The sequence below is a fragment of the Sorex araneus genome, chromosome 4 (assembly GCF_027595985.1).
Source record: "Sorex araneus isolate mSorAra2 chromosome 4, mSorAra2.pri, whole genome shotgun sequence".
Lineage (NCBI taxonomy): Eukaryota > Metazoa > Chordata > Mammalia > Eulipotyphla > Soricidae > Sorex > Sorex araneus.
Genome location: NC_073305.1, coordinates 104,162,552 through 104,175,069, shown reverse-complemented (window position 1 = coordinate 104,175,069; position 12,518 = coordinate 104,162,552). Strand labels below are relative to the sequence as shown.

General features: G+C 37.6%; 1 protein-coding gene across 2 annotated transcripts in view; it reads right to left on the bottom strand.

The window, feature by feature from the left end:
- The window catches only part of MYO6 (myosin VI), a 151,185-nt gene that overhangs the window by 72,972 nt on the left and 65,695 nt on the right, over window positions 1-12,518 (bottom strand). For both annotated transcript variants that reach the window (XM_055134700.1, XM_055134699.1), the window contains exons 5-7: window positions 6,531-6,660; window positions 4,309-4,414; window positions 1,002-1,057 (exon numbers count right to left, since the gene is read on the bottom strand). In XM_055134700.1, the coding sequence (XP_054990675.1) occupies window positions 1,002-1,057; window positions 4,309-4,414; window positions 6,531-6,660 (292 nt within the window). The remainder of the gene's footprint in view (window positions 1-1,001; window positions 1,058-4,308; window positions 4,415-6,530; window positions 6,661-12,518) is intronic.

Genomic DNA, 12,518 nt, shown 5'->3' with positions numbered 1-12,518 from the left:
TTATAATTTTATAATCACACACATCCATGACTGGAGAAAAGGTCATTAGACTGTATTTTTCTACCTACTATGGTCCCAAGGAGATGCAAACTAGCATGGGGTTTTCATTTTACTTTATCTTCATCCAAAGCCTCCTAAATTGCTTAATAATGTTTACCGACACTGTATTCCTTATGTCCTTTGTAAGTCCATTTATCTTATTTTTTAAATTTTATCCACAGTAGAGAACTAGTCCTAAACCATTTAAGTGATCATTCCCTAGTAGTGTCACTCACAAAACTAAGAGCATTTAAGACTGAGAAATTGCTACCATATCCAGACCATCTTTCAGAAGGGGGCCTGATTTGTGAATCCCACAGGATTGGCCACTGGTGAAAAGGTGGAACTCAAACACAGGGTCTCCCCTATTCTATCACTGGTGATTGACTGGATTTGTTTTGCTTTGTATTATGGTAGGGATCACTCAGGGCCATGCTCAGGTGTCCCCAGGCAGTGCTGGGACAGGAGGGGTACATGGTCCTATTGACCAAACTCAGGGCTGCACACAAGGGTCTTGTGCTCAACCACTTGAGTCACATCCCCTTGCCCCTGATCTACTAGTTTTTGCTGAATAGTGTAATATATATAATACCCCCAAACAGGATATAGCACCTTCCTTAGAAAAAAAAAATCTATTAGTATTTTGCACTCTTTTGTTACAATAATTTGCCCTAAAAGGCAAATTAGCCTCTCCCTCCCTTCTTCTTTAGAAAAACATGACAAACAAGACCATGGAAGTTCTTTTTGCTCTTTTAATTACACCCCAGATAACAATGGAGACTAGAGTTATTAAATAAATGAGCGGGCAATATCTGAGCAAAGATTTGTAGGACACAGAAGAGACTCTGATACTTCTGAGAGAACATGCCAGAAAACCAAGAGGATTGTTTTAGGATTCTCCTAAGCTAGTATTTGTACATACCAAACAAGTGAAAAATAAGAAGTTTTAAAATTAACAATACCTTCAACAATTCTATCATCAATATCTTGACCTGTTCCGTAAGATTCAGTCAGGTATCTATTTTTAAAAAATAGGATAAGATTTTTAGATGACAATATTGCATGTATTATGTTTTATGTTTATAATATAATACCATCAAATATTTAAAATTCTATACGAATTGACTTTTGCATTCAAATTTACATTTACATTAAATTGGTGGAGGAGGGGCGGGGGAGGGCTGGGACCACAACCAGTTGTGTTTAGGATTTACTCCTGCTCTGAGCTCGGGGATCCTGGTGGGTTCTGAGGACCATATGGAATGCCAGGGATTGAACCCAGTTCAGCTGCAGGTAAGGCAAGGAACATTACCAGCTGTACTATCTCTCCAGCCTTAATTCAGAATTATTTCTTTAATTATTATAATTATTCTGATTATTTAGTTTTAAATATTCCACATATTTTACTCAGAAATAGTCAACTTCTACATTGGATTCCAAAGTCTTAAGTGACAATTCATTATTGTTAACTGTAAGGCTAGAGAAAAAGGTGACTGACACCAAATCCCAAGGTATACCATTCATCATACAGGCAAAGATAGAACATGATGGGCGACTACTTGCTTGGCACATTTCAAAATAAAGGGCAATCATTGGCTCATAGTGTATGCTTAATTCGAAGTGCATCACTTCTTAATTACTTGTTCCTCTTCCAAAGGATATAGGAACCACAAACTCACCACTCATCACTTATGTTAAAGAGAGAAAGAGTAAGATATGAAGTTACTAGGAATTTCACAATTACTGGGAAAAATTAACTAGAAATGTTATTGTTAATCATCAACAACAAGCTCTTAATTTGATACAAACAAGTGATGAGTATATACATTTTGCATATAACAACAAAACTTAAAAGGAGTCCTATCTGGGCTGGAGAGATAGTACAGCGGATAAAGTTCCTTGCCTTACATGCAGCTGTTTGACTTTCAGGCACCCAAACTCTAGGTAAAGAGTTGCAAGCAGCCAGCCTGGGTTCAATTTCCAGTAATGCGTATAGTCCTCCAAGCACTGCCAGAAGTGACCCCAGGGCAGAGCCAGGTGTGACCCAAAATAAATTTTTTTTAATTTTTTACAAAAGGACCAATTAAGCAGCTATTGACTAGAACTGGATAAAATGAAACTAACACAAGTGCTCTCTGATAAACAAATGGGTAAATAAAATGTTGTAGGGCTGGGATATGGCTTCAAGTGAAGAGCACATGCCTTACATGTGTGAGAGCCTAGGATCAATCCCCAGGACCACATGCTTCCCCACCCAGCACTACCAGATATTAATCTAGTGGGCCCAGTGCCGGAGCAGTCAAGGCCTCATACCACACTGCAGGCCCGAGCACTTAACAATCAGGGTCATACCATTGGGCAGAGCATTGCTGGGCGTGAAATTCCCACTCCAGGGTGTGGCCCTATATCAAAAAAATCAGCTGGGCTATGAGAACAGATGACTGGTTCAAGAAACTATGGTACATCTACACAATGGAATACTATGCAGCTGTTAAGAAAAAATGAAGTTCTCAAGCAAGTTAAGTTATAAATAGATGGACATGGACAGTATTAAGATGAGTGAAATGAATCAGAAGGAGAGGGATAGACAAAGAATTGTTGGACTCATTTGTAGAATATAAAAAAACGTAACATGAGCCTAACACACAAGGACACTAGAATCAAGAGCCAGGAGGATTTGTCCATGATTGGAAGCCGGCCTCATGTGCTGGGGGAGAAGGCAGTTGGGATAGAGAAGGGACCACTATGACAAAGAGAATTGGAAATGATCACACTGGATAAGAATTGCACGCTGAAAGTGGGTGAGGGAGCAAGCATGGTAACATCAATGGTACTGCAGAGAGGGAGAGGGAGAGGGAGAGAGAGAGAGAAAGAGAGAGACAGAGAGAGAGAGAAACAGAGAGAGAGACAGACAGAGAGAGAGAGAGAGAGAGAGAGAGAAAGGAGTAGGGAGGGGTGGGGGGGAGAAGGAAACGTGCCTGACATAGAGACAAACTGCGGAAGGGTGGCAGGAGGGAAATGCGGAACATTAGTGGTGGGAGATGTCCACTGGTGGAGGGACAGGTGTTGGAACACTGCATGACTGAAACCCAATCATGAACAGCTTTGCAAGTCTGTATCTCACAGTGATTCCGTTGAAGGAAAAAAAAAAGTGGGGCTGGACAATAGTACAGCAGGCAGCCATCCAGAGTTCAAGCAGTACCAGAGGTCATTTCTGGCACAACTGTGTGTGGTCCCAAAACAAAACAAAACAAAATACATGTGATCTATACATGTAATGGAGCCTTACATACTACTAACAAATATGAAATTAGGAGACATTATGCCATGTCACAATATTCTAAGAAGTAAGTCAGTTAGAGAAAGACAAATACTGTATGATTCAATTACAAAAGGTATTCAGAGAAGCAGAAAGAAGAATAGGGGCTGCAGGGCTGAGAATTCTGAGGAACAGTGTGCTGTTTAATGGGTGCAGAGTTTCAATTTAAAAATCTGAAGACGGGCTCTAAAACATTGTGAAAATACTTAAGACTAATGAACCAAGAGTTAAAATGGTCTATTTTATGACACAATTTTTAATGTTTAGAATTTAAGTACACTTAGTCTCCATACCCATTCATTTGTTCATTGATTGGTTCACTGAACCAAAACTAAATAAGGATCTGTGGAAAAAAATATAAACAGATGTTTATACTCAGGAACATTAAGTTCTTATTCCTTAGGAAGATTCCCACAAAGGTGATTAAACACTGAAACTAACTGCAAAGGAAGAAGCTGAAATAATATTTTAACGGTGGATCTGCTCTGACATACCCACGTCTTCACAGACATACACACCTTACTATTAGCTAGAATTCAACATCAGAACTGCTTTTACTAAAGATCAACCTCTTTCTTTGCAGGGGTGGGGGAGGCAGTGCTCCCAGCAATGCTCAGGGTCTAATCTTGGCTCTGCACTCAGGAATTACTTCTGGTGGTGCTCGGGGACCATATGGGATACTGGGAATCAAACCTTGTTCGGCCAGATGCAAGACAAATGCCCTACCAGCTGAACTACCGCTCCAGCCCAAGATCAATATTTTAGTATGCTCTTAATGCAGTAGGAGATTACAGGTGACATCTACAATGTGAAAACAGACCAAATAATCTAAAAGTATTGGATACAATTTTTCAAATGCATGATTAACACATTACAAAATTTTTACTGCAACATTTGAAAACAAAAATCAATCTGCTCAAATAGTTCCAGGTTACCTGAATACTACTCACCTGAGAACAAATTTTGTATTTTCTGTTTTGCCAGCTCCTGATTCTCCAGATACAATGATAGACTGACTCATCTTGAGCACCTTCATGTCTCGAAAAGCTTTATCAGCTAGGATCAAAATGACACATTTATAAAATGCATTAAACATATAAATATAGTATATAAACTTAAAGTATTCAAAAGTATTCTTAAAAATCTCTCTTAAAAGAATACTAACAGGGGCTGAAACAATAGCACAGAGGGCAGGGCGTTTGCCTTGCACGAGGCTGACCCAGGTTCGATTCCCAGCATCCTATATGGTCAGTCCCCTGAGCACAGCCAGGGGTAATTCCTGAGTACAAAGCCAGGAGTAACCCCTGTGCATTGCCAGGTGTGACCCAAAAAAACAAAAAACAAAAAAAGGATCCTGACAGCTAAGTAATATGAAACACAAATAAACAACTCTTACCTCTGTACTAGAATATACTAGAATGTCTCCATATTAGGAAGGGTGGCTCAGTTCTTCCTACTATTAGAGCAAATCTTGAGGGATTTTTAAAATGCTCTCTATACTAACTAATGAAGTCCCCAGAGCAAAGCAAGAATTAATGAACTACCAATAAAAATCTGGCAACCAAAAATTATGCTAGGGAAAAATACACAAAAATGCAAGAAACTCACCCACATCTCAATCTGGATGTATACTTTCCCTCTCTTGAGTCCACTCTACTCCTATTTCTCTAAACAAAACTATTTTACTTCACTAGATAAATACATAATTGCAAATAAATTTGTGCTTTTCTCTTTTATACTATTAAATTTAAACAATATGGAATATTTTAGCATTTCAAAGATAGGCAATACTAACTGCTTTAAGTTTTCTAACTTTATAGTTTATGTTCATGTATACAATTTTTAATGATTTTCATCATATCCATTCATTTGAGCTATAAAATGTCTTAAATATTAGGAATATATAGAAAAGTTAAATAAAATTAATTACATTAAAGTGGCATTGAACTTAAAATATTTTAATTCAAAATTAGATCCTGACCAATTTAATCTTAAAGACTATTTTTTGACCACAGTCGTTTGCTATAAACAAACCAGACAATATGAAAAAGTCATTAAAGTTTGGCTTTTATTTGTAAGGACTAACTGCAAAACATGCAAGAGTACATAGCCATCCTTTGAACCAATTTATCATCAATCTGTTCCATCCACATTTGCAGAATCTTGTTGATACTTTTTTTTCCTCTGGCACTATGTAACTGAGTATTAAAGTAACCTTATTTTCATTTTAAATATTCAGCATCTCTTCATTGATAAAAACGCTATCATTTTAGGTTTGAAAGATTTTGCACTACTTTTCTAGTTGACAGAAAACAAGCTTCTGTCCATCAGGGCTTCTTAGAACCAAGAGTTCATCTGCGTGGCACTGGACTTAACAGCACTTAGCAAACAGACCAGTCAGTTCTGAAGGTGAACCTTGGTCACGCCAAAATACAGGCATTAAGAGAAAATCCAAAGAGAAACTAGTTATACTAGGCAGCAGGACTGAAACATGTTATCACTTAACTTCTGATAATGGTCAATCCAAAGAGTTGGTTAACTTCTGAAAATGAATGACACTGGTAGTCAGCAGCTGTGAGGGAAGAGTGTGTGTGTGTGTGTGTGTGTGTGTGTGTGTGATGCCTTTTCTTTGCTCCTTTGAGCCTTGAGAAGGCAGTGATGTGGCAACTACCTTTCTACATCAATTTTCAAAAAGACATATGCCAATTACAATTTATAAGTCTTTAGATCTGAAAAGCCCTAATGTAAGATTAAGCATGAAAAAAGTCTATTCTTACTAGCTCTTATCAAGCTAATAAGAGGATCAGGCTAAGAGTAGAAAGACTGGGAGTCAAAGCAATGAAGGATACTTTAAAGTGAGCTGATAGAAACGAGGAGTCTATAATACCAAAGCGTCCACCCTCATTTGAGGAACAGACATAAAAGGATACAGGCATTTAATGAAAATGCTGATACATAAAATATCCCATGAACTGGATGCAAACATTGTCTGTCCCAGGTTATGAAAGGTATATACTCCTAACAATGATGATACAGTCAAAACTTACATAGGACCTCCAAAATACATATATTCAACTAATGACATGTTTTATTTGTTAAGCTAAAAGAAAACTTTTTAAAAATAGGTACAATATATGGAAAAAAAAGAGTAAGATAAAATTAAACTGCTTACCAATTGCAAAGACATGAGGTGGCATTGTCCCAAGAGATTTTCCTTGGTAGGACTTTATTGTATCTGAAGTATATATTTTAGGAATGTCAAAGTAAGGGTTCACTGCAATCAGAATGTTGGCGACATATGTCTATAGTGGAAAAACATAAACAAAAATTTCTAGTTATTATTTTGTTTTGGGGCCACACCTGGCCAATGCTCAGGTGTTAGTTCTGGCTCTGCACAGAGGAATTACTTGTGGTGGGCCCATGGAACCATGTAGGATATCAGGAATCAAACCAAGTCTGCAGCATGCAAAGCAAAGCCTTAACCCACTGTACTCTCCAGTTCATCCAGATAGTATTTTAATTTAACAAGCTCCTCCCCCCCAAAAAAAATATGATACCTTCTATTCCTTTTGTTACTAGGATTCTGAAATTTGCATTCAAAGCTTTAAATATTCCTGATCTCTACAGGATTCATATTTCTCTAATTTAATCAGTATATACTTCTCAATCGCATAGGCAATTCAACTTCAGCACAATTATCTTTTTCTGATTTTCCTTCGCTCAGAAATAAAACAAAATCCAAAAACCATTCCTCTCTGCTTTTCCTGGCATCACCACAAGTCATCACAAACACAAAGCTTAGTCTCTCAGCCCCTATCTCAATCACCAACCCCCTGCTGAAAAAACTTAATCTACTCTCCTACTTTCATTCCTACTGTATGAGTTCTGGTCACCCATATTCCTCACTTAGACTATTATATTCACATAATTTTAGTGAAGAATTTAATACAGCTCATAGGACTTTCTAGGCCTGTTCCCTTCACAACTGATTTAAGCTCTGAGATGATCACTTGGTCCCAAGTTTTTGCAAGCGACATGTGGAAACCATTGCTTGAATACTCTTAGCGAAACTTTTAATAAGCAACTTAAGCTCAGTTTTAAATTTGGGGTTTAACTGTGGCTCTGAAATACCAGAAAAATGTACCAACATGATTTATAAAATTCTTTGTGGGGAGAAAATGAGCTGTGGTTTAGCAATTAGTTGTGGTTTACTGGTCAAACTAGGACATGGAGAAACATATTTTTCTTTTTTATGCTTCTAGTTGTGGAAGAGAAATGATGTAGAAACACTGAAGTCTCAAACTACTGCCCACAGTTCAAGGAATACTTCTAAAACTGCTTCCTGAAGTATGGTTAAAAACAGAGAGAGAGAAGAGAGATTACACATGAATCTCTTGAAGCAAAATGCAAGTAAGAGATTTTGATAAAAATGTTAAATGTAAGTTAGCAACTGTTGTACTCAGTTTTAAGGGAGAATACTGATAAATTATAAACCATGAAAAATATGAAATTGCAAACTTAAATCAATTTCAACAATTTTCTTCTTTCTATTTAACATGGTAAGATGAACTATATTTAGTTCTATCTCTTAATGGTCTTAGAGCTAAAAGGCATAACTGGCTTGGGAGAAAATACTAATAATGGCTTCAGTTGATTCTGCATACTGGTTCTCCATTTGGGAGAAAAGCATCAGATATAAATCTGTACACCTGAAATCTACGTGGTGTTATAAAACAGTATCAATTCAATAAAATAAAGAAAATAAAGATAAAACAGTAGCAATTTTACTGAAAGATATTTCCTCATTCTATCTAAATCAAGTTTTATCAATTTAGTACTAAACTGCATTAAGGCACCCAAAACAGTATTTAGCATCCATCAGATGCTCGGTATTAGTCTGCTCACTCAGAAATCTTGTTTATAGAAAAAATTATAAATATATTTATAATAAACAATAGCCATATTTTATATCTAATATATGCTGTACTTTACTTTGGGAGCAGGGAGGGTTCATGCTGGGAGAGAAAAGTATGAAAGCATATAACCAAGAGATGGCAAGTAATCTCCTTTAGAATAGAGTAGATTCGCTCTGCTTCCCAGCTGTCACTACTTGGACAGATGGCAAAGACTGAAGGTAACTTAGACAGAATAAAATACGTACAATTAGGCAAACTGATAGTGATATAAAAGATTTAGACTGTCATTTGATCTAGGAAGTATCAAAGACACCATGTGTTTTCTTCGTTCAAAAATAATGAAGAGTCCCATCCTTATAACAGATGAAGTACAGTGGGGTAATTTATCTCCAGCCAACAAAAGAATCAAAGGTCTTATCTGATAAAAATGTCACATATGCCTTGTGAATAATTATTGTTAAAACATGCAAGCTAAGTAAGTATCCATCTGAGTGGTTTTGTGCAAACTCTACATATAGTGAGAGTACTGTCTTTCGATTATGAGGTATTACTAAAAGAGAAGAAGTGGTCTAGAAGACAGCTCAAAGAGCTAAAGCATAGACTTTTTAGGCTCACAGCCCAAATTCAATCACTGGCACACAAGGTTCCTATGCAATGCCAGGCACATGGCCCCTAAGTACCTCCAGGAAGGCCCTGGTAGGCCTCAGCACTCTTGTTAGGCTAGAGGCACTGAATAGCTAGGCCCTAGTGCTGAACTTTCAAGCCAAGCAACACCAGGAGTCCCCAGGCATCTCGAAAAAGTCATGGAAGACACACAAAAAGACATCACATAATCATGGAATGGAAGAATCAACATCAAAGCTGCCATCTTACCAAGAGCAAGTCACAGATTCAATGCAATCCCTATCAAAATTATTGTGGTACTTTTTGAGATAAACAATGATAAAATATGTTCATAAAACATGAAGCCACCAAAGACCTTAACCTGCCAAAGCAACTGTCAAGGGGAAAAATGGAGGTATCATGTTCCCTGACTGGCAGCTATATTACAAAGCAAGAGCAATTCAAGTAGTATGGAGGGTTCAGGAACAAAGACAAGCATGCCAACTAGAGGAAGAGAGAGCAAGAAATAAACCCTGACACAGAAAAACATCTAATTTACAGTAAGAAGTCTACAGCATACAATGAGAAAGAAGTCTCTTAGGAAAATGGAGTTAGAAAAGCTGAACTACCATGTGGAAAAAAATAAATAAATGAAACTTGATCACTAACACTGTATACAAAAAAAAGTACTCAAAACAGATTAAAGATTGATACTAGACCTGAAGCCATAAAATTCAATAAATAAAAAAAAAGAATATCTCAGGACCTCAAGAATCAGAGATATTTCTGATTTCTTTGTTTTGTTTTGGTTTTTTGCTTTTTGGGTCACACCCAGCGATGCACAGGGGTTACTCCTGGCTCTGCACTCAGGAATTACCACAGGCAATGCTCAGGGGACCATATGGGATGCTGGGAATTGAACCTGCGTTGGCCGTGTGCAAGGCAAACGCCCTACCCGCTGTGCTATTGCTCCAGCCCCAAGACTCAGAGATATTTCTGAAAACTCAATTTCATTAGCAAAAGAAACAAAGGCAAGAACAAACGGTATTGAATCAAAAAAAAAAAAGAAAAGCTTTCTATATAGCAAAGGAAACTACTATGAAGAGAGTAACAACTGAGTGATCAGGAGAAATTATTTTCACGTCACACATTAACAAGAAGTTGATATCTACACTATACACAAAACTCACATGCCTTCTAAAGAGTAAGCAATTCATTTTTTTTCAAATGAGCAAAAAACTTATACTTCTACAAAGAAGATATTCAGATGGCTCACAGACTCATGAGAAGTACTCAGCATCACTTATATGGGGAAGTGCCAACTGAAAAACTATCACCTAACACCTGTGATAATGGCATATATGAAAAAGACTGCAAACAAGTGTGAGCAAGGATGAGGAGGAAAAGGATCTTCGGTCCCCTATATGCAGCCTTTATAGGAAACGAAACAGTGATTCTATAAAAAATTAAATATGGAACCACCAGATGAGCCAGCAATACCACTCTTAGGTGTTTATCCACAGGACATAAAAACACTATTCAAAAAGGTATTTTCAGGGTTGGGGACATGATTTCATGGTAGAACATATATTCAGTAGGTGTGAGGAACTGAATTTGATGAACCTAGCATGACAGGAAAAAAAAAATCAAGAGGTATTTGCAGCCCTATGAACATAGCATTTATTTGCTGTAGCTGAAACATGGAATTGACCTAAACACCATGAACAAATAACTAGAAAAAGAAGTTATGGTCTATATGGTGATAGAATATTACTCTGCCATGGGGGGGAAAAAAACAACATAAAATTGTGCCTTTGGGGGCAAAATGGATGAAACCTGAGGTTTACACAAAATGAAATTAGGAAGTCAAAGTCAATTTACCAAACGGTTTCACTCACATGTGGAATGCAAACCAAAAGAAATGGAAAAAAAGAAAACAACCTAACTCCTAGACCCTGAAAATTACAGGGGGCACCAAGAAGACAAGCCGGGCAGACCGTAGAGTGTCTTTCTAAAGTAAATGGCACAAGAGTTTCAATGTAGTCAGAGTTTAAAGTTACACATTCATCAATCTAAGAATTGTTTCTATATAACATAAAATAATTTTTAAAACTACAAGTGAGACAACAAATGTCTTTCATTGTCTATAATTCCAGATTTGTAGCATAAAAAAGTGGACTTAGTGCTTAATGAGATTTTGCCAATTATTTGGCTCTATGGCCAACATTTCAGTGTCTTGATAGTTCCTCGGGTATTGCCTTGTACTCAAATGTATTTACTTCTCATGCAAGTTTTTAATTTCAATATGCATTTTTTTTTTTTGCCTTTTGGGTCACACCTGGCGATGCATAGGGATTACTCCTGGCTCATGCACTCAGAAATTACCTCTGGCAGTGCTCAGGAGACGATATGGGATGCTGGGAATTGAACCTGGGTCATCCTCGTGCAAGGCAAACGCCCTACCCACTGTGCTATTGCTCTAGCCCCTCAATATGCATTTCTTATTAGAGTAAAGAATTCCTGAAATTGGAGTTGGAGTGATAGCACAGCGGGTAGGGCATTTGCCTTGCATGAGGCTGGCCCGGGTTCGATTCCCAGCATCCCATATGGTCCCCTGAGCAATGCCAGGAGTAATTCCTGAGTGCATGAGCCAGGAGTAAGCCCTGTGCATCACTGGGTGTGACCCACAAAGCAAAAAAGTAAAAGAATTCCTGAAATTCTTTGCAGAACAGTGTCAAATGTTCATGAAAGACCAACCAAAAATAAGAAAGCAAATCCTGTAAAACAGTGTCTCTTTAAAATAATAAAATTGGGTATTTTAAAGTCTGAAAGATATTAGACGGTTCTTTAGACTCATTTCATTCAATAAATACACGTACCACATATGTTTTAACATGGAGTTAAACAAATACGTTACCAAAATATATACATTTCTAATGGAGCATATACATGATCTCTACAGGCTCATACATAATTTCTCTTCTTTGGAATTCTTTACTCCGAGGCAGTGTTCAGGAGTGGCTGAGAGAGGGAGGGCGACCAAGACACATACTGCCTTGCTCTGATAATGGTGTTTGGCTCGGTGCAGCAGGGCTGGGGACCAGGACCCACAGTCAGGTCCATGCGCACGTAAAGCATGTGGCTCTGAGCCCTGAGCTCTCTCCATGGCTGCCATGTGTAATTGTGTGTTAGAAAATTTCAAATTCAACAACATCAAATGGTGATAGACAAAATAATTATCCCCATAAAATCTTTAAAAAAAAAAAATTCTACTGCTACTGTGGCGTATTTGATATGCCAAAAACAGTTAACAGCAAGTCTCACAATGGAGATGTTACTGGTGCCCCCTCGAGCAAATTAATGAACAATGGGATAACAGTGCTACACTGACAGTGCAGTGCTACTGTGAATTAATTTATTCCAACAGAATTTTAACATGGGTATTTCTTTTTTTTTTAATTGAATCACCTTGAGCTACAGTTACAAAACTTTTATGTTTGAGTTTCAGTCATACAATGATTGAACACCCATCCCTCCACCAGTGTACATTTTCCACCACCAATGTCCCCAGTATCCCTTCCCAACCCCCTGTCCCGCCCCTCCTCCTTCCTCTATGACAGACAATTTTTCTCTTACTCTCT